Here is a 22,594-nt window from a genome sequence, read left to right on the forward strand (position 1 = left end):
GATTAGGAACCAGATTTTTTTATTTGCAGACAACACAGTCGTCATGTTATAGTTTACCGCTGAACGACTGATGTTTGGATTAATGCGGGCGGGAAAGAGAAAGCTTAAGCTTGTCCCTGTCCAAGTAACTGCGCTGCTGTCAGTATGCCTGACATACTGTAAGTAAGAAGAGGGTGGAGGTGAAATATGAGGAGAGGCTGCACTAAATGGGTAATATCACACATTTCCTTTGCTGAACAGCCAGGCAGCACTCAGACCGGCTCCACCAACCAACCATTTTACAGACTCAATCAGTGGAGCAGCAGCGCAGAAGAGTTGAATAATGCCGGCGCTACCTCGAAAACTACAGGGATGGTTGGCCAGCGTCCTTTATTGCCCAGGAGAGTGGGGGCCAGCTGGGTGTGCCGACAAACAACGAAACCACTGGTCACCCCAATTTATTATTTTTTTTTTTTTTTAATGACTCCGTTTAGACGCAGTGTCACGCATCAAAAACACTCCCACCCCATTAAAACCAGAGTGGATTAGTGCCTTTAGGGAGTCACCCAACCATCAAGGGAATTGAAATTTGGTCGATGTTGTAAAACCAAGACGTCGGGGAAACTGTCGCTTACTTGAGTCACCTGCAGTTAGTTACAGAAGACTGAGCACTTTGAGTGGCACCTTGCAGCTTTTCCGCCCAGACGTCCTCTTGCCGTCTCCTCTAAATGGAACCTAAACTATATCGCTCAGCTCAAGCACCATTTCTAAAGGTGAGTGCATCGATAGATGTCTTAATGGAAAACTGCAGTTGAGTAACACTTCCTTTAATGCAGTTTTTAAGCCAGTAAATAAATAAAAACCATGTTCCTATAATTCCTCTGAAGAAAAATGCAATACTTTTTAACCTTGAAACAAAGGAACACTTATCTGCAGGCACAAACACCGCTGCACTGCGTGTGCAGACAAGCAATACCGCGCACTGCCGAAGGGGATTGTGCTGAAATGTGATGATAGATGACGTTGCAATAACGGCGTTTCGGGTATCGTGTTTCACCACTAAAAAACAGGTACTGTAACACTGTACATAATAACGGATTATGAATTAAAATGAGTAGTATTTTTAAAGCTAGTGTAGACAAATCATTTGAGGAGCTTTTGCTATATTGGCTGACACGCATTACATCCCAAATGTATTCAATAAATGAAATGCTGACAAACAATAAAAACAATTCTAGTAGACGCGGCTGTTGCAGCACTGTAATGAGCCTTTCCCATCACGCCATGAATGAAGTGATTCGACGGCGTATCGGTCGGTCTACCTGTGCTCGCTCATTCACTTTGACAGTTATGGCTACCACCAAAAGCCACGTTTGCTGTTTACGTCAATCCTAACCAGATGGTCTCTAAAACTAATCTCCGTCCCCTCAACGTTTCACATAACAGACTCAGCAGATTTACACTATGAGACAATTGTTCATTAGATTGTGTCCAATCTAAATTGTACCGTCATTGTTGCGTTATGTAATTGAATCTTGTACTTTCTCGTTTTCCATTAACTTTGTAATTGTTAACCCTTGAAAATTAGATGCTACATCTCAAGGGGTCTAATACATTAGGTAGTTGGCTAGTGTTAGCAATTATAAAAATGAGTCTCTCGGGGGTGGTTGGGTAGCTCACTCTCGCTCGTTCCTCCAGGGTTGGGTTGAATGCAACCAATAAACTGATCACTCAACATTAAATATAGAAATGATATATTTGTTTTATAAGAAGGCTTTGGGAGATCGCCACAAACATCACAGATGATTTAGTGGCCGAGCGAACCTTTGCTCTGAGGGGGATTCTGGGTGCGATCCCGGAGGATGTTGATCTGGTGCACGGCGCCGAAGGGCTCAAAAAGCTCTTTGAGTTCCGTTTCTGACCAGGCCCGCGGGATCTGCCCCACGAACATCTTGATGGAGTCGGGGTCCGGCTGGTCCAACTGCTCCAGCGACCCGTTCATCTTGCTGCCGTTGCCGTTGCTAAGAAAGAAAGAAAATGGTCAATTTAATTGAATTGTTGGTGTTACACGTTATTGAGAAGCACACTGTTAACAACTTGGTGAGTAATGCTTACAATGTAGCGCTCTCCTGAAATAGCTCAATCATATCAACAAAATTGTTCAGAGTGGCAGTTCGACATCAATCCATTTCATATCTGCGCATAATGAACAATATCAGCTTAAACAAATGTCTTCGTTAAAACTCCCAAATAGCTGATTGGGCTTTGTCATGGTGATGGGAGACTTAAACCAAAAATCGAACATCAGGATCAATTATGATGTACTAGATAAACTAGAATTAATATCTTTGCGGTTTCATAAATGGAACGTCCAACAATGCGGAGTCAACAACATACCACTTAACAATCTGTGTGTAATACAACAATGGCTGAGATGAGGGAAGTACTAAATTGTGCCATTTTCCTTTGAGGTAAGCCTTGGGGACAGAAAATCAATACCCGGAGTATCTACGAGTACAACACTGTTGGCCCACTCATACAAACTCAAAGATCAAGGGCACAAACATTTCCTGACAGGTGCTGGAAACCAGGAATAAGACTGAAGCCAAGTCGGCCGGCGGTGTTGAGGCGAAGGAATCAGGTTTAGTACAAAGTATCCCTCCCAATACCCAATGTAATCCCACAGATGATCAAGAACGGCCACATACAACACAATAGGTGTAGTCTGTGGGACAGAAGATGTTTGGCACACAACAAGAATGTCTTTAAACAATATTGTGAAAGGAGAAGACTGTCAAAAAAAGACTACCGTAAAAGCAATATCACACACAGACCTTTGGACGCGAGCCATCCATCTCTTACAAATGGAGCCCAGTCGTTCCGCAGAAACCCCAAACTCCTTGAGGGACCTAAATGACATGCTGACAAATCACGCTTCAGCTCTTCTTCTGATATCCAACTCCACACCTCCGTATGAACGGTTGCTTTTCTCCCCCTCCGGAGACGTCAATACATAAGTATAAATTTGGGCGAGTGCCCCCCTCCCACTACCTCCGACAGCGAAGCGAAGACAGCACTGCGGAGCTCTAAACCTACAAGAAGCGCGGGTTAGCAGGCAGAGGTTCTGCAGTGCATCTCCTCCTCAGGCGCTTTGGCGATGGTACAGAGAGTAACCTACAGCTTCTTCCCCACAGCAGGGGAACAATCACATATTGTTCGCCCATGCTGGGGAACACTATTCCCCGCTCCCCTGCAGCACAATGGGCCGAGTCAGAGGGACGTTTTGGAACACGTCGAGCGCTACGTCTGCTAAGGCCACGTCGCTGGTGGTTGACACCATTTATCCCGCTTTTCCAGTTGCACTCTGACGCCATTTTGCTGAGGGCCCTTCGCTGAAACAGCAAACCTCACTCGAAAAACTGGAATTGTGTCCCTGCGTTCAAAAAACACGAAGGCTCAGAATCCATTCCCTTTGACAGTCTCAACATTCATCAACCCCCTCCCCCCCGCAGCTGTGCATTGTCCCTTTAGACTGCTAAAGACAAATATACATTCTACATTACGAGCTTTCTACACAAAACAAAAAGGCTACGAGTAAATAAATGAGTACGTATATATCATGCATTTATGTTGGTAAAGAAATTTAAATCCATGATTCCTCGATCATCAACTCGTAATCTCGGGACAAAAAAAAAAAAAAAAGCAAACTGGTGCTGAACCATTACTTTAAAAAAGGGAATAGCAATCATCTGCTAGCTGAGCTACCAGAAGGCAACAGCTGTCTTCAAGGATCAGTGTCTTCAAGTAGCGTATCAGTTTCAAGTGACACCTGCTGACATTAGGTAGCATCTCTCAGTAGAAGAAGCGTAAAGCCGTTAAGGCTGCATAGGTCAATACAGCAGTGGGATTCCGCCAGTACAAAGCTGCCATGACACGCTTAACAACACTTTCGACAGTTTTTACTTGGCAGAAATCGGTTTCAATGACGATGGATCACAACGAGTGCAGTTATGTCCGAGTAGCCAGAATTTTGTTTCAGTAACGACAATAATCAAAAAGGTTTTAGCATCACAATTGGAATGTCATTCTCTCTCTTTGGCACTGGGCTGAAACCAGACATCTCAGGACTGCCGTCGTATCTCAAACCCTGAGGAAATGTATCCGATGGTATGCGCATGGCCCAATACTAGAAATGCAAGGAATAGCTTGAGGCTTTAGTCATTACTTTGCTCAATTTCTCTGGTTTTTCTACGTCTAAACATAATTTCTTCATATTTTTTTGATTCAATTGTAGCAGAGTGAATAAATCCAAATATTTCCTTAAAAAAAAAAAAAACTGAAAGCATACTCACTATGCAGAAAAGCAATTTTAAATGACATCATTGATTAGAATTATTGAAGGATATCCAATTCTTACTACTTTACATACTAAACAATTAGAAAATACACAACTTAACAACCCGTCATAGTGTATTAGTTGATTCATCATTTCAATTAAAATCTAAATGTGCTAGGCAGCCTTATTAGTAAAGAATATTGTCAAATGTATTTAGCGAACTACAATAACACCCTGAGATTAAATTATTTGACTGTGCTGGTGAAATCTGCCATCTGCTTTTCCATTGTAACATAAAACATTGTCCCCCTCAATGCTCATCATTCACCACTACTTCAAACAAAATATCATAAAAACACAAACCAGCACAGATATATATTGGCATATTATGAACACCAGTAACAACTCAATACGAAATACGAAAATATAACAAAAGTTGGTTCTGTCAATTACTGGCCAGCTCTGCACCTTACACCACCCAGCAGGGTGCTCCCAGACGGGCCGGACGACTCTTGTGCAGAGCTTCCATAAACAGCCCGGCGACATGGCAGCTCAACGAGCTTGGAGATGCCCTCCAGCAGCTGACGAGTCCTTCAGTCGCATGCTTACTGCTGCACCACCCATAAAAACAGGTGATTTATCTGGACCATGTGCCTGGCCTGTTCGTGAGCTCTGACCGCACAAGTATGCCAGCGACACCTTTGCTGTGCCCATAATAGAAAGCCAGCCAATTTACTCGGTAATGAACAAGACTTTGAAAGCTCAGCACCTTGTGTCCATAAACCATCAGGGTTCCCAGCAGCAACACGTCACATGATTTTGTTTCGAACACCCCTGCTGATAGGAAGCAAACCCTTGCATTAAGGAAAAGAAGAAAGAACTCTATAGAACTATATTTTTTTTATTAAGAGAATTTGGCATATACAGAGTAATTATACTGCTTTAGCTAAAATATCGTGTCAACCCGAACGTTTGGGGCAGTGTGTAGCTCCCCGTTTCAGTAATATACTGAAAACCTTTTGCCGTAGGCTGTTTTGGCAACCAGCAGTACACGGTGGTCATGCTTTATTGGGGGTATTAAAAAAAGTCAGATCACACAGGCACACGTAGTGCTCCTGAGAAAAGATGGAAATCGGTTGCATGAAACAGCTGTTTGCAAGTAATACCCTAAAAAAAAAAAAATCTTTTTAAGTGGCTTTTTTTATTTTATTTAGGAAACCAGCGGTCTTATAAGCTGATTCAACGAGACAGAATGCCTCCAATGCCATGGGGAGATCTTTGACAGCTGTCAAGCAAAACATGGAGGCGCTCTCATCTGGCTTATTCGTTGAAAATATCCTCCAGACATGGAGTTGTAGCTTAAAAAGGGCCACAGGATTTACATAACATTGGCTGTAGGACCCCTGAAGCAACAGTCAGACTTGTGTATTAGGATTGAAAGAACAAGTGATGACCACGGGCGGATGTCGCTCAATGCCAGGAATGAGAAACAGTAGGGATGAGTGTTATTTGAGTTCCATACCGAGTGGTTGACCCTAAGCAGCACATTGCGGTTCTAATGCAGTTATTTACTTTAGATATTTTTCTGCCATTAACTCCAATTCCGCTCAATGTGGCCCTATGTCCTTGTTGCATTTCCCTGATTAAGACCGACATGTTCAATCAGCGTCTGAATGGGCCGTATGTTAACAGGCGCCAGCGTCTGATGACAAAGCCCGCACCATTAGCTCCGTAATCACACAGAGCGTCCCTGGCGGTCGTGGATGACGTTGTTTAAAAGGGTAGCTTGAGTGAATCAAGACCGTCAGATTCCCAACTAAATAAACACTGCTTAAACTTCTGTTGTCACATGGAGCATGTAGACTTGGGTAGACTGAGCAGAAACCGTAACAATGCATCTAAAATGAAGAGCCAAACAGTCCACTACATGCAGTTCAATCTAGGCGAGTAAAATGAGACTACCCACACTTTTTTTGTGTGTCAGAATTCTACCCTCACCGTTACTTAAAATGGCAGTTGTTTATACTATATGATAAATGATTGCTGATTACCAATTTCTGCTCCAGAGAGCCATTAATCTATTGTCACATTCCTTCAAACCAATCCATTACAACATTTTTTCATATGATTTCATGAAGACAGTGACTTAATCCATAAGCATGTCGACCGCAGCCCAATTCTGTAAAATATATTAAAAATATTAAGCTAATTTTATTTTAGAGCCTTACACTCACACCCAATAGCTTATTATTTATTTTGCTGACTGAACATGCCTCTAGTGTAGACTTTGTCCATAACTAAACAAACGTACCGTAGTCACAATTTCACCTGCATGATGGTTGCATCTGGTCTTATGTAACCGTGTCCCACAATATCTGTTGTTTGCAAAGCTTCCAGAGGAATTTGCTCAACCTTCAATGACGCCGCCCCACATAGGGTACGTGACTAGGAGCGTTCCAAGGCTCTAGAGCTCCAGGACAGCCAGCCATGTAATTATTGCATTGCAGTAGCGGAGAAACAGGTGACAGACTACACCAGAGAACCCCTGCTCTCAGCCTTCAACATCTAGCACTCTCACCCCACTGCTGCCACCCTCCCAGTGGCGAGCAAAACAGCTGGCCCGAGGAGCCCCCCCTCCACCAAGTGCCAAGATCCCTCACTTTGCACCGATCAACAGCTTCCTGACCACGTCAAAAGGGATCACTGTGAGCTCACCGACACGGCGAATGCAGTGGCTGCCAAAGGATCACACTTAAGCCCTCAGTCACTCTCACTGTCAACAATCGACAATCAACAGGGGGGATAAATCAATCAAATACACCTGGGACCAGATATAAATCATCAACACAATATATAGTATTCAAATGGATATCCTGTGATGATGTGATACTCTAAACACCCATTATATAAAATGCACCCATTAAATGGCCGAAACTCCCCTCAATTTATAATCAATCAATGGAAGGTAGGGTGCTACAACGTAATGGGCCAAATATTTTCTTAAATCTTACGAAAACTATTTGTTTATCGGCCGGTTTTGCTATCATTACAGCAGAATTATGGCGGCAAATCACTGTCAAAATGCACGAGTGCAAATCAAACATCCGCAAGCAAAAGTCCTCGCGGAACGTGAACTTCGCTGCTCGCGAGGTTAGTTTCTGCCCATGCTCGAAGGTGTTTTCTATGCGCTTGCTGTTGTTCTTTTTGACCTTAGTGGACTGTAGATGACAACCAGCTACAACCATAATTTACCATCATTACCGGCACATTAAGACCGATGCGTCAAGCTCCCAGACCGGTTGTCATCTACAGTCCACTGCAGTTACAGAGGAGGTATCGTTTGTGTTTCGACAACGTTTTATCTCGTAATTTCGACTTTTATAGTGCAGAAATGGGCTTCTATAGTTGTGTGGATGCATCACTCCAGCCAATCCAAAGACGGGGTTTGTAACCAATCAGGTGTAGAGACCATGGTGACTGGCTCCGCCCCCCACTGTCAAAAAGAACAACAGCGAGCGCGTAGAAAACCGAGCGCGAGCAGAGACTAACCTCGCGAGCAACGAGGTTCACGTTTCGCGAGCGCGTCAACCTGATTTGTGCTCTTTGACAGTGATTTGCCGCAATATTAGCTGGCGTTATGTGGTAGTGATGGGAAGTTCGGATCTTTTTATCGACTCGGTTCCTTGAATCTCGTTCAGTAAAATGAACGATCGTTCTTCGAGTCATTTGTTGACGGGGGGGGGGGTGTAAGATATTACCGACCGTTCAGTAAAATGAACGAATATTTTTTTGAGAGGACTCGTTACTCTTGAGTCCTTGAAAGGTTCACGAACGACACATCACTATTATGTGGAGAGGACGAGGCTCCACTATGGACCTCTGTGTGAGCGAAAGCCTCCCCTCCCTTGTGTACATGCCCTGTCACACGATTCACATTAACGGCTCAACAATGTGGCTAACCACGTGTTGTCCGCCGTGGTAAGTAAGTAAGCACTCTACTTACAACATGGACGGGGGGGGGCAGATTGTGGGGTGCAACTAACGACGTTAGCTCGACAGTTAGCATGGAGGGACTGGGAGTGCGCCAAGCGAGCCGAGCTAATAGCCCGTGTGCTGCCTACAAACAAGCGCCACTCCGGCGGGTTTACGCTGCGGCCAAATACACATCACGTCGGCAACAAAACGCATTAATGTTGGTTGATGAAAGCTAACTTTAGACCAACTTTAGCACGGTAACTCTACCCGACGCACTTCCCTTTAAACCAGTTTTTGATTGCATGTTTTTACACCTACCTTTACGGCTGAGAACACGTTAACTTGATCAACTAACGTTAGGTTGGCTAAACCAACCAAAAACGTGGCGCTTTGTTTGTACAAGTAAAGTCCAACAGACTTACACGCGTACCGTTGTTGTTAAAAGCCAATATATGCCGTTATCTCCCGGCTGATACCGAAACGTAGTCTCCGGAAGCACATGTCAGTGGACTATTGTCGCGCGCCTGTTATCCGACACAGAGCTAGCGAACTGCGTTTAGTTTGGGTAACACGGTGTTAGCCCAAACACTTGTGTACTGCGGTCATGAGTCGAATGAAATGTACTCGGGCGACTTCCGTTGAGATTGCTTCCGCAGTTGTCGTAGTTAGACAAACTACTTCAACTTCACGTGAGCGCACCGTCACCGTTCGTATGATTAGCAACGTTAGCATGCCAGTTAAGCTAGCGGCAGCTAACCACAAACTCCCGCGGAACCGCGTTGTCTTTCTCAACAAATAAATAAAACGCAGATAAACTGCAACACGGCACATGCCGATACTTCGATTACTTACATCGTGTCGCTGGCGGTCATTAACCGACTTTCGGTTAGAGGGTGGTAATCCAGGTTGAACGCCGAAGTCATGCTCATAACGCCGTCTATCTAACAATGAGAAGCGACGTCCGCTCACTCCGCAAGAGGATCAACTCCTGCGAGACGAAGCAGAACAGGTGCAGGGAGGGAAGAGGGTGTGTGTGTGTGAGAGAGAGAGAGAAAGATGGGGGGCGTCTTCTTCAAAACTGTATGGTGGGGGAGAGAAGGGAACCGGTATCCGCCTTATTCCGTCCTTCTAATTTCTCTGCCGTCCCCCGACTGAAATAAATTCCGGCGAGCCGCTGTCACAGCGAGCCGCAGCGGAGCAGAGGCGTGGCCTCTTTTCTCTCCACAAAAAGTGTGAAGCACGCTGCTGATCAGCGAGCCTCGCCGTCTTCCATAGAGTTCAGTGACCTATTTGTAGTTTTAGGTCGGTTGATCTGCCGTGGCATCCCCGTGATGTTCTCATAAAGACTGGTATTCTGCAGCGTGTACAGGAAGGAACTGCACATTCCAGGATTCAGTGCCCGTCCTTATATAGAGGGATCCAGAGCCGTTTAACACGTTAAAACATAAAAACCGAGGTGATTATTGTCAAAAATAATTATTACGTTGCTTTTTTAACATTTTCATTCTTTATTAATTGCCTTAAATTGCATACAGGACCATCTCTCCCAATTGAAAGTGAGATCGTTGAAATGCAGTTTTCCTTGCTGTCTTCGGCCATGCTTTCCCCCCAGGGTCACAGGTCATTTTTCCCTTTTGTGCTGGGCTGTTCTTTCCCTGGGGGAGGGGAAGCTTATCTTCTTTTGTTGTTTTGGACTTGCAGGGCGAGGCCTCTACACTGTGGGGGGCGGGGGCAGTGGGGGAGGAGGGGGCGGGGGGGGGGGGGGGGGCAGCCTAATTATCCAACCTTTCAGCATTGCTACAGCAGCTGCACAATCCCAAAATATTATTCATAGGGAGCGTTCAAAAACAACCCCCATTTATGAAATCCAATTTAATCCCTGTATCCATAGCAATTTCAAGGCAACTCGGTTCGAGCACAGAGCACGCTCGATTAAACAGTGTCTAAAAGAGGTCTGTATGCGTGATGTGACGTGCGACCTATTTTGCAATACATGCATACAGGCTCAATATGTAACACACATTACCAATAAGGGGTAGCTATAAAAAGATAGTTCTAACCTTTCTGGAGAATCAGAAGTCATTCAAATGGAGGAACAATATAATAATGCCATCCAAACTGCAGCATCCACATATTTCCTTCATCTCAATTAGGACTCTGGGGATTCTATTGAATGGATTTGTTATGAAAAAATCTGGATTCTTGCATAAAGCAGCTTGTGTTTGTCTCATTAGTAATATAACAATAATTATGTATAATAACAATAATACATAAATATATATTTTATATCATATTACTAATCTACAATATGGTTTTCTATACAGTTCTTTTATGCGATGGCACCAGGTTACACATGTCCTCTTTTCGAAGAACTGTTTATTTGGCTGGATTCCAGAGGCTGATGCTTCGTTGCCAGCACCTTCTAATGCTAGCCTTCTATTCTTAATCTCAGATTATTACTACTGTAATCCTATCCTAATCCTCAACACGTATCGTGCTTTGTTGTTTACATCCAATTTTTCCCCTTATGTGGCGCCAAGGTCCCACTCACCTATCATCATCATCATCATCCTCCTCCTCATCCAGCTTTTACAATTTTTCCCCCTTCGTGACAAACTGCCGGGGTAAAAATAGGCCGGTTTTAAAACCAAAATGGGTCACTTTGTCTTTTTTTGAAGACGTTAAGTCAAACTCAGAGGCCTTCTTCTTCTCAGCGCTGCCTTTCACACAATGATTTGCAGAATGGCGACCAACTAAAGCGCTCCCAAAATGGAGAGAGATAACTTCATCTTATTCTTTCCAGAGAAAGTCCACTGGGTTAACATGTACTGCCTCATCAGGGCCCTGTTAAATCCAAATGCCAAAATGGACGTATACGTTTCTTTGTGTTCTTTCAAGGATAATATTTTATTTTTTGGAACTGGGGGAGTGCAGTGAGGCCTGGGATGGTTCAGTAGATATCTAATCACACAGGTTTAACGTCATCATTTAAGAGACAAACGCTTGCATCACATTCATCTCTTTTTCTTTATTTATGGTGCACGCAAGTACCTGAGTCGTTGTGGAACTTTGAAAAGAAGAGGAAGGTAATGAAATGAAATGAGATTGCTATATGGTATTGATTTTCCTTTTCTAATCTCACAACCTTCTGATTGAAACCATTTTTGTGGGGAAGATAGAAGTGACATGCATGGCCAAATTCATTAGATTTCACATACATGGTCTGTTGGTTCCTCAAAAAAAAAAAAAAAAAAATCCCACACCCTGCCCACAACACGAGAGGACGCCTCAACTGGAAACAATACATCCTATGAAAATATTCAGCCCAGACAAAGAAGCAGTCCAAATACGGGCTGCTCCACAAAGGCTAGCCCAGATTTCAATGAGGGGCCAACCCCAACGTACCTCATAGGCAGGTCCTCATTCCTGACAGAGATCCCGGTCGCAGAGGGGGGACAGCGCATGCTGTTGGCATACAAACTCTGCACCAGGGCCAGCTCAGAAGAGTGTCCCAACATCGGTGCTCTGGAAAAATCCACCCGGCGTAATGGACACTTTCTTCTCTTTCCCTCTTTCCTCTACGTGTTTCTCTCCCTTTCTCTGTCTCCCGCCCACTCTTTTTCCTCGGTTTAGTGCAGCAGAGCGGCGCCCACCCCCTTCGCTGACTGGCGTGGCTGAAATAATCCTCTATGACAGCTCATCGTGCGCTAATGCATTGTGCTGCCTGCGGCAGCCCAGTTTGCAGCCTGTAAAGCTGTGGCCACAGTAGCACTCTCGCACTAATTGACGCCCACATTAGGAAAACTTTAGTAAATTGGACACAAATGATTTATTACCACTGTCAAGATTGGGGGGGAAATTAGAGGAAACATAGACACCGTTGCTTCAAGAGCTCATCCGCATGTCCTGGTTTTGTGTCACGTTGTCATGTAGGAATGCTTCACTGAAAGGCCCAACCAGTCAGACTTCTTTCAATGAGTCCATGAAGCCTGGAATTCAAAAAAATGAGATTTATTTTTAACATTGAACTGCTCATCAGCTGTACATGTGGCAGGTGAATATAGCGTACCATTCTGTGTGCAGCTCCTGCGGAGATGTACATGTCAGTGTCCCTGCGTAGGCTGGCTGATGATACACCAGTGGGTGACAAGTGGAGAGCTGACAACCTCATACCATCATTATTCTCAAGTACATAGGGATAAAGATAGCCTGCTGGAACATAAGCATAGATTTTGGTCGGCATGAATACTTGTTACATAAGGACAGGTTCCACCTATGGGCATATATACTTACAGTATTCTACTGCATGATGTAGGTATATTTATGACATGTACCTGTCTGTAATTCTGCAGGACGATCTGGGTTATGCCGTTCATCTTTGTGATGGTATATGGAAGAGGGCTCTCACAAAAAACTCCTTGCATGTTAATTTGCATTGGACGTTGTGAGCCATTTAGCTTGTAATGTGACGAAGGCGAAGCAGGTTCTTCTGCTTCTGGACATTGCAGTGCACACGTTCACACGTAAAGCATGATTTGGTGTCAATGTGGCACCGATTAAAAATCTGAAGGCAATTTGAAGCATACTTTTTGCACAGAGAATTTAAATCGAGGTCTTATTGTCCCATAGGTGTTGTGTCCCGTTAGAATAACCTGACAATGAGTAGGGAAGTCATCTGTAACAGGGTCAGCGTGCAACGAAGACCAGCGTGAAGCGGCTCTACTTCCTCCGATCGAGGCACGCAAACCTCTTCATTCCAGCCCTGCCCTTTTTCTGCTGACATGAATATTTTAAACGCTGAAATCCAGCTCTTTATGATGCGTTGCTGCTTGGTATGACTGTCGCGCTGAGCACGGAATCCCAGGAAGCTCTGATCTACCAACATGTAAAGAGCACCAAAAATGTGAAAGTAATAGAGGTTGGAGAAGGGAAACAACGAGACACAAAATGGCAGGTGAATGCTGTATGGAATTTGTACGGAACTTGCAAACGGGCAGCAAATATGCATCGCCTTGTGAGCACAACCACATCCTGTTCACGAGCACGGTGAAGAGAAAGGAGGCGTTGGTGCATGACAAAAAAAACGCACTCATGCCTGTCATAAGCCAAATAGCAGCACATGTTTACAGCACGGCAGGTGGCCTTGTGATGAGTGAAAGCAGCAATCGGCTTTCCCTTTTCACCACTTGTGAGCTCTCCTGGGACTGATTGCACAAACAAATAGCGTCTGTGCTTTTGTTGATTAAGAGCGAAACTGTTGCGGCTTGCTGCATATTGTGTTTTGCAGCGTGCACTGATGCACTTGCACATGTGAGTTTCACAGTTACATTTACATTCTGATCACATCAGAATAATATCCTGTTTATGAAGCAAAGATGCATCTGGACAGGGTGAAAACTTTATTTTTTTAACCAAATAAGAGACAAAGACAGAATCCTTTTCATGTCAGACGTGGCTGAGTTCTATCTTTACCGGCGCTGTTCAGTAAAATTTATGATCCGACAGATGCTCGCAACAAGCTTCCACTGTTTGAGACCTGACACCAGCATGTGTGATGGAGGAGGGCCAGAGGCCCGCAGCCACGAGGGGAGTTAGCATTTTAGCATTAGAGGATACTGCTAACTACGACCTTCCCCTTTAGCTCGTACAAAGTCTCAAAAATCCCCTGTTTTGCATTACTGATTCTGTGCTTCGTGGCTTATTTATTCATGTATTGTATTCCCCCTCTCTGTGTTAAGTGGCTTTACATGTGGGCTTGCACGAGTGATAAAAATAAGAACAAGCTAAACCACATTGAAATGTCAGCTTGTTTCGGGCAGAAGTCAATTTGACTTCCTCTTTTTCTGCACACATCATTTTTTCCACTTCCTCTTTTGATTTAGTGTTATGAGAATACACAGAGGACATTTCCATCAGGGCCATCTATGGCAGCAGTGCTCTCAAGACAAAGACAGGCTGAAAAAGTAAATGCTTGAAAAGCGAATAAGTCAGAAGGGCTTTTCAGCCAAAGATAAAAGATAGCTTTATGCACACAAACCAAGGTGTCCGAGAGCTTTGGGTTCAAACCTATTTATAACGAAACCACGACTTCTGTATGTGACTGCACTCTCAATAAGGGCATTCAATCCCCCGATTGGGAGTGCCACAATTATCTTCAATTACATGAGGGCAAAATTGAAACATGTTTTGTTTTTTTTGCACCAGAGTAGAACGACTGAAAGGCATCCTGATGTTGTCATGACTCAAACCTTTGCTACAGCAATCAAGACAAACATGAGCTTCTTATCACGTATTGAAGTCTCAACCCGTCTGAATGATTCCATGCTTTCACTCTTGGGGTCAGACGATATGATCTTTGCTGAGGTCTTTTAAACGCTCATTAACAAACAACATCGTGCACATCACACCACTGCTAAATCATTTATTTGAAAGTACTGCTGCTGTTTAACCATTAAACGGTTTTGCACCAAAAATTAATTTCCAATCTGTTTTCGACTCCTGAAGTTCAGGAAATGAACAGAAGCAATCTGATAAATATCCAGACCTTTCTTAGTCCAGTATGTGAAGTCAAGCTTTACTGGTAATAAAAATCTTCCGATAAAGACAGAACAGCTGCACATCTTTTCACTGCTTGACTCAAATGGAAAACTAATGTTGGCTCAGTTATACAAAACCTGCCTCATAAAATATGATAGTCCACTGATAGCTGGGGGAGACATAGTGAACTAGCGCTACATTCTCTTCTAAGGATTTCTAAGTCTTAATGGCCTCTGAGTAGCTGTAAAAATCCCATTTCCAGTCCCATCATCTGTAGGTCCTCTCATGATGGACAGCGCTTCTGGAGCCGGCTTTACTTGTGAGAGAAGGACTCTGCATGAATCAACTGAAAGACAGCGGTCACATTTCATACATTCATCACGTGGTTGTGTCTGCGAGGCCGCTGCTGTGTCCGTACGTGTCACGAGCCGCCTGCTTCTATGCGTGAAGAATGACACCGTGTGGTTGTTTTGGGGAAAAGCAAATAAATAACCCTAACCCTGCTGAAAAAACCCAGCCTGAAATCCATTTTAAGGTCAATTTTGAATGGTAATGACAATTAGTCTTACTTACAGTCTTAAAGTCTGTGGTTACACAGACCTTTTATCTTTAATATTGAAATATCAACGAAATGAATTACATTACAAGCACAGCTACAGTATTAACTCCAGGACATATCCATATGAAGAAAAAATTAAAATACAAACTTTAAATTTTAAAAAATGTACAGAAGTTACAGGAAATCATTCAAGTTAAAAACCAATATGTGAGAATGGATTTAACAAGTCATAATCCTAAGAATGAAATGCACCTGGCTTGGAAGTTGGTATTGACACATTTATACACACCTGATGCCATCCTCCTTATATACATGATATTTCAATCATACTGCAGAAAAACGGTTTGACTTGGTGGTCATTCCCTTCGGACACAAAGGGAACAGAAATAAGGACAATGAATGGTGGTGGTTCTCTGCTTTGATGAGACAAACTGTCTTGGCCTCCACATTCAAACATGATGGGCATGACCTCCGAAGACTGCAAGACAACGAGCACACAACTCACAGGTGAAAAGGGAAAAACCACACGAGAACTAAGGCTGGATATGTGCTGGTTAAAGCCTTTTTTCTTACCATCTCAAAACGCAAGGGCTGATATCCTTAAAAAATCATCAGATGTTCGTATCAGCCACAATTTTAAACTTTTTTTATTTGTTATTTTACAGCAGTGCCACGAGTGTCCAGTGATGGCTTCATGTCCAAAAAAGTCCAAAATATCTGCTTTTTGCATAGTCTCAATGCGCTTTGTGTTTCCTTTTCTTATGTTTTTTGTCCTTCTTCCTACTGGCACATTTAACACAGAACCACTGCTGGTCCTCAGGGGGTTCGGCGGTGATCCCGACACAAGGCCTGAGCACACAGAAGAAGAAAGAAGAGGGTTCAGGCAGGAGAAAAGAAGCCATTCCTACAATTGTCGTTGAGTTTGGTATGACACGTTTTTTTGTTGTGATATTCCAAGTTAACTAAATGATTCCTGTCAAACTAGCGGAATACTTGCATTTGAATTGGAAAAACTGAAGCAGCAAATGTCCAATAATGTCTGAAGAGCCTATCAAGATCCCCGCCAGGAAAAAAAGACTAACACTAGGAGAAGGTTTTCTTCATGTATAGGGAAGCTTTGTGCGTTATATTTAAACCGCCCGATTCTGAACATTGTGATAATTCCAGTTTTGCGTTTGAGGATTCAACCACGGACCGCTTTATGGGACAATCGAGAAGAAAAGACAAATGAGGGGCGAGAGCTGGTAGACGTGTCGTTTGGAAGCGACAACCAAACAAGCTAAAGGGTTGGAACAACCTCACTTACGTTAATGTTCACGGAGCTTCAACGTATCGTTCTTTACAGGCGCATTCAGTCCGCTGTCATCTAATTGTTCACTGACCTACACTAAGAGCACAGAGGTGCATTTACAGCTGTGCTGCTGGATTCAATGACTGATTGAAGATGTTCATACATAGCATGCGGTTTCCATCTTTACATGTGCACACGTGCACATTTGAGAAATCTCTATTGATGTTCACCTTTGTTTTGTTTCCATGAACCTTGGATTTAGGGTTAAATTATCCAAGAAACCCCCGACCCTGCTTTACTTTTTTTTTCTCTGACCAATGAGACATTTGACAAAAATAATAAAAATGTCCTGCGTTTCCTACCACACGTTAACTATAATGTTATACAAAGACGCACACCACGGTTCAAAGGGGGTCATTAGGAAAAAGCCGCTCACCAATGATACCAATCGTCACAGTCGTCACATCCTATCATGGGACTGCCGTCGTCCGGTTTGTTGCATCCAGGACAAATCCAGATCTGGTTTCCCCATTCATCTCGGATCTGAGTTGAGTTCATTAACAGAAACAAATGGTAACTCAATGGATTAGTGCAAATAGGGTGACAAGAAAACATTGAAAACAAACACTTTTTGCTTTATCTTGGTTGTAACTTTATTTACTGTTCACCTAGATTCAGTGAGACCTCTTGAAAAGATGAAGCACCTGTGCTCTTTATGCTCTTCGTGAAGAGTGTTAAGCACCAATTAGGATGGAACACTCACCACGTAGGTGCTGACGGTCTCCGTCACCACGCTGCGGACCGGCGTTTTGAAGGATGCGGCGGGAGAGAGCAGGGGGCCCGAGGGGAGCAACGATGGCGGAGCGGGAGGTGGTGGAAGCGGAGAGGGGGCCGGGGGCAGAATGGGCACGACTGGGCAGAGCACTGGGAGCAATGGGGGGGCCTGCGGGCGATTCCCAGGTCCCAACCTGGCGACGGGGGGCTTGGGCGCCGGCGTCTTGGGCTCTGAATTAGGAACCACCTTGCTGATGACACTGATAAGACAAATACTAGTCAACACAAATAGGAAACTTTTCAATCTCTGTATAAGCTGATTAATGGATAAAAGAATGGAAACAAATGTCAGAATGATTCTAACCACTAACTGGGGGAAATATCGTAATAAAATCCTTGGGACATGTCTATAAATATATACTTGTTTCTAACATAAACATGAGTTTTCTATACCAATGGAATATATCTAATTAAACACACCGTACATATTTGATATTTTCTGTATTAAAACACAATTTTTGTATATATATATATATATATGAAAACAATATAGAAATTAATAAAAATCAAGTAAAAACCTGGCTTTTACTAAAAACACCTTTTTACCATGTGAGAAAAGAGGCCACTCTTTTTTAAAAATGTTAACAATAATTACGTCTTATTAAAGTCTATTTTTCTTTTAAATCAGGAACTTTCCCAACCAAAAAGGGGAAATAAACCTAAGAATATGGTCGATGGAAGCCTTGTGAAGAGTTTTTTTATACTGGTACAACCATCAACATAATAAAAGCGGCATAATCCTACAGAAGGTTGATACTAATAATACACCCATCTTTAAGTTTAGTTTCCGATAGAGGAAGAAAAAGAAAACCTCATGTAACACGTGAGGAAACGTACATCTTGTCCTGGCCTGCTCCCACCCGCAGCGTCAGTCTGGGGATGACCGGAGATGGTAAAGCTGCCGGAGCGTCTGCTTTCACCTGAGCAAACGGAGGACGGGGTATTCATGAGTGACACTCTAACGGGGTTACGTAATGACATAGCAAACAAAAAAAACATACCTTCTCCAATCGAATTCTCTCTTTTTCTTTCTCCTTCTCCTTTTCCCGTTTTTCCTTTTCTCTCTCCTTTTCTTTCCTCTTCTCTTCTTTCTCCCTCTCCTTTTCTTTGGCCTTTTCTCGCTCCTTCTCCTTCTCCTTGTCTTTCTTTTTCTTCTTCTCCTTCTTGTCTTTCTTCTTGTCCTTCTCCTTGTTCTTCACATCCTTATCCTGGAGGATGGGGGCCAGAGACGGGAGCATGGAGGGGAGGCGCAGGCAGGCGGAGGGGCTGAACAGAGGTGCCATTTCACCCAACGCGGACGCCTTCAGTCGGTCTTCCTTGCTCCTGTCTTTACCTTTGTCCCTCTTGTCTTTGTCCTTTTTGCTTTTTTCTTTATCTTTCTTTTTGTCTTTGTGTTTCTCCTTCTCCTTCTTAGGGCCGTCTCCATCTCGGGTTTTTATCTTGATGGAGCCCTCGGGCAGAGTGAAGTCACGTATTAGGAAGTGCTCGTCGTCCCTCACTCCAAACTCCTTCCAGGGCATCTTGGCATCCTTGGGAAAGTCCTTGTTTTTGTCCCTGTTCTTGTCCCTGTTCTTCTCTTTCAGCTTGCCCTTGTCCTTTTCCCGGTCTTTGTCTTTCGGCTTGTCTTTCTCCTTCTTCTTCATTTTAGTTTTGAGTTCCTTCTTCAGCTTTTTCTTGATATCCACCGGAGGCACAATCTTGTTCTTCTCCTCAAACATCTTGAGCAGAGGTTCAGGGGTGGGCGGCGAGGCCGATCCCGAGGACACGTACTCTGCTATGTTTGCCGGGGGTGCGGAAGGACCCCTCTGGTTGACTTTCCGGATCACCTCGTTGATTGAATCATCCATAGTCCAGTTTCCTAGGCCTGCGTGTGCCTGTAGGTGCAGTGGTGTTGCCGTGTCTTTCACGGAGATCCCGATGGAGAGTTTCGGCGTCGGCGGCTCCATGATGGTCAGCCTCTTGGGGCTGGAGAACCCATTGCTGTCCGAATCAGAACCCGAGGAGAAAGCGAACGGATCCGGCTCCCGCTCAGCACACGCTCTGGCAATCACAGCATCAATGGAATCATCGATGGCTGCATTATCAGGCTCTATTTTCTTGAAGGGGCCCTCAGCCAACTCCCTGTCTTCTATATTTTGACGCATGTGGATGTTCTCTTTGCCCATCCTCTCGTTCAGCGCGCACAGCGGCAGCTTAAGCATCCCATCCGTCTTGTTCTGGGGTTGGGATGCTTTAGCTGAAACCATCTTTGGGCTCTTTGGGCTTTTAGGGCTCTTTGCTCTGCCGGGAGATTTCTTCTTTTCCTTGGGCGCTTTTGGAGAATGGATGGGACTGCCACCCACCGGAACAGGGATGACCCCCTTAGGGGACTTAGTCCGTTGTCTGCCAGGCGACGAAACCTTAGACTTTCTTCCTGGAGTGGTAAGGCCCTTTTGATCAGAGTGTTTTGGTACCACCGGCTGAGGTCTGAAGGGGGGCAGGGCTCCAGAAGGTGTTTCGGGTGACAGGGGGTCAAGGCTATCATGAGTAGGCAGCACGCCTGGCGGAACACGTTGAGGGTTGAGAGAGGTGAGGGGCTCCCTGGGCTCAACCCCCCATTCTGGGCTGAGGCCAGGGTACATGCGTGGTCTCTTGGAGGTAGGCATCATGCCCAGAGCCGCATCAGGACTGTCCAAGTGCCTCTTCAGTGGGTGGTTCTCGTCGTTGACAGTCTCATCCTCGTCCACTTCCTCCTCATCGTCCTCCAGAGCCACCTGCATAGCTTCGGCCGAAGTGCCCATGTCAGCGAGGACCGCCTCCTCCTCCTCCTCTTCTAGCGGGGAAAAGGACAAAAACACCAGTTGAGTACTGTTTTTTTACATTACATTACAGGTCGTTTAGCTGACGCTTTTATCCAAAGCGACTTGCATTGCATTTTTTTTAACCCATGGCTTTTTATATTTTTGCCCAGGGAGCAATTAGGGGTGAGCTGTCTTGATCAGGGACACTTCGCCATGGGACATGGAGCAGCCGGGGCTCGAACCTCCAACCTTGCGGCCCCCAGCGCACCCTGTCTAGCCCTGCGCCACGACGACCTGATATTTTAATAAATATCTATTCATTCGTACAATCACAACACCTCATTTGACACATACAGGTTATTATTGGGTGGGCCAAGCTACATCTAGAGTCCAATACAAGGCATAACCGTGACAATGTGTGGATATTTTTTAGATTCATCTTAAATGTTTTGATGAGTTAATGTGTTGTAACATGCTGAGATATGACATTGGTGTTAAATGGAGATGGTAACATTTGGGGAAAAACAAAAACGATAACCATAATGAACTTTGGATAAATTGCTTCCAATACTAAATGACAAAAAATGAACTTTTCCCACTAATGGAAAACCCAAAATACACACACTCAGAGATTTCCATATAGTCATATATGTGCTGACCTTCTTGCAGGGAGACCAGGGGTGGCATGTGATCTGGAATGTAATCCTTCCTTTCCTCTGCATCTCGGGCTCCAGGCTGGGGAAACTGCAGGACGTTGTTTTTGCTGACAGGAAAGAGCGGCGTTTGTTGGGCGAAGGCCACGGGTTCCAGGTTGTGGACGTAGTCCTCCAGTTCACTCAGACTCACCCCCAAGAGTCTGAAGGCCTGGCTGACATCATCCAGGACTGGATCCGTCCGTCCATCTGAAACACAGCACAACAACAAGCCTTTTAAACCTCAATACAAGCCTCGAACTTACTAAAGTATACTGCTGGAGGTAAGCCAACTGATTCTACTCGTGAATCAGTGATGCTCAACAGGTATTTGTATAAAGCAAATCGTTTTTCCAATAACAGTGCAGAGGTATCTAGTATTAAGCATGCAACATCGACTAACCACATGTTGTGACCACAACATGTGAATCACAGCCACAATAACATCAGCCTTGCGGGGGCTACCTAGCCATGTAGCTACTGTACTTTTTGACACATCAACCTTTGCTAGGGGGCGCCAGCTTCAGACAGTCAACAACAACGTGATCGACTGCTTCAAGTTTACGGGTTGGAAAAAAAGTAATCGGGATCCTAAACGAAGCACTTACAGAGCTCAGAGTACCGATGGCAGACCCTGGCCAACTGCTGGATATACCGATGCAGCACATCGGACAGCTGATCGCACGCAGTGAGCTGAATCGCATCCCAGCCCAGAGCCTGGCAGATCTGCGCCACCGAAACACGCAGCAGCGAGCGGGCATAGCTCTCGCACATCTCGCTGATTTCGTTACGGTATAAATCCCGGTCAGTTCCTCTCCCAAAACATGATCCCTGCCTTCATGTTCCACGGGACCCCTCGGGGGCTTGAGAATACACGCTACCGCGGTTAATTTTGGACATCTACTTCAGTAAATATATTGGCGCTTTCGCCAGAGTCGCCATCTTGATTCCATCGATAGACCCATCCCCGAAATCTAGACTGCACATGCGCACAAATCAGCGAGTGCCGACAAAGCGCCGCTGTGTTCGAGGGCTTCGTCGAGCGCTGAAGATGCGCAGCAACTCCGTTTGAGGAAGTGTTGGCGTTCTTTCGAATTATTAATATGTGACACAGACAACGGGAGTAAGTCCGTTGGGCCTGTTACATGCTATTTGTAGTCGCGTCTAAGAGGGATTCGAGTTAATGGCGATTCGTTCGGGAAAAGTTTGAATTTCTAGTGTCTGCTTCACATCCTCTTCGTCACTCCGCTTAAGTTGGAGAAAATGCCGGAATGATCGCTGATTCAGGCTGACTAACTTCATTAAATCAGAAAGACGCTAATGAGTTACAATCGCATTGAGTACGTTGTGCAGGGTGAGGCGGTATGTCGCTAAATTAATTTTTTTGTCAAGTCATTGAATAAAAACGGCACGAGGTGTTCAATGCCCCTTGTAACAATTGTATTAAGCGATCCTGAATGATTGGAGATAACTTATTGTAGTTAACCTGCATTCAGTGGTTGGTTCTGGATTCAAATCCAACCAATTTTCGCGTCAGGGACAAAATCCTATTGTTTCAAGGTCCCTTTTAGAAGTTGGGCTGAAGTAACAGCTAAGTGTGTGTAAAAAATA

The 22,594-nt window shown here is 44.5% G+C and overlaps 2 protein-coding genes across 52 annotated transcripts in view; both read right to left on the bottom strand.

The window, feature by feature from the left end:
* The window catches only part of LOC120809783 (CUGBP Elav-like family member 2), a 28,876-nt gene extending 14,202 nt beyond the window's left edge, over positions 1 to 14,674 (bottom strand). For 22 of the 50 annotated variants that reach the window (XR_013451265.1, XR_013451264.1, XR_013451263.1 and 19 more), the window contains exons 1-2: positions 11,696 to 14,674; positions 1,804 to 2,000 (exon numbers count right to left, since the gene is read on the bottom strand). Coding sequence is in view for 25 of the 50 variants with exons in the window: in XM_040163839.2 (XP_040019773.2) it covers positions 1,804 to 2,000; positions 11,696 to 11,808 (310 nt within the window). In the remaining 25 variants the exon portion in view is untranslated. Of the gene's footprint in view, positions 1 to 1,803; positions 2,001 to 2,813; positions 3,124 to 8,608; positions 8,902 to 9,142; positions 9,894 to 11,695 lie in introns of those variants that run through there. The other 28 variants (XR_013451266.1, XR_013451274.1, XR_013451273.1 and 25 more) reach the window with 10 other exon arrangements.
* A 722-nt stretch (positions 14,675 to 15,396) lies between these two features.
* Positions 15,397 to 21,971, bottom strand: LOC120809660 (transcription initiation factor TFIID subunit 3). 2 transcript variants are annotated; one of them, XR_013451252.1, is made up of 8 exons: positions 21,592 to 21,971; positions 20,951 to 21,193; positions 18,513 to 20,323; positions 18,349 to 18,431; positions 17,441 to 17,711; positions 17,114 to 17,220; positions 15,960 to 16,235; positions 15,397 to 15,864 (listed from the first exon to the last, which is right to left on the bottom strand). XR_013451252.1 is itself a non-coding variant. In XM_040163636.2 (7 exons), exons 1-7 carry the CDS (start codon positions 21,755 to 21,757, stop codon positions 16,121 to 16,123), a joined length of 2,796 nt encoding a protein of 931 aa, XP_040019570.2. In that variant the 5' UTR covers positions 21,758 to 21,971; the 3' UTR covers positions 15,397 to 16,120. The 2 variants fall into 2 exon arrangements, 1 of the variants encoding a protein (XP_040019570.2); XM_040163636.2 differs by having other exon boundaries at positions 15,397 to 16,235.
* Positions 21,972 to 22,594: the final 623 nt, after the last annotated feature.

This window comes from Gasterosteus aculeatus, chromosome X, assembly GCF_964276395.1.
Source record: "Gasterosteus aculeatus chromosome X, fGasAcu3.hap1.1, whole genome shotgun sequence".
Classification (NCBI taxonomy): Eukaryota; Metazoa; Chordata; class Actinopteri; order Perciformes; family Gasterosteidae; genus Gasterosteus; species Gasterosteus aculeatus.

Excerpts from the sequence above, each read along its gene's own strand:
- LOC120809660 (XM_040163636.2), bottom strand. The coding sequence starts at position 21,757 with ATGTGCGAGAGCTATGCCCGCTCGCTGCTGCGTGTTTCGGTGGCGCAG. Across the intron at positions 20,324-20,950 it reads CCTGGTCTCCCTGCAAGAAG|AAGAGGAGGAGGAGGAGGCG; the intron begins GTCAGCACATAT and ends TTTCCCCGCTAG. Across the intron at positions 18,432-18,512 it reads AGAGAATTCGATTGGAGAAG|GTGAAAGCAGACGCTCCGGC; the intron begins GTATGTTTTTTT and ends CCGTTTGCTCAG.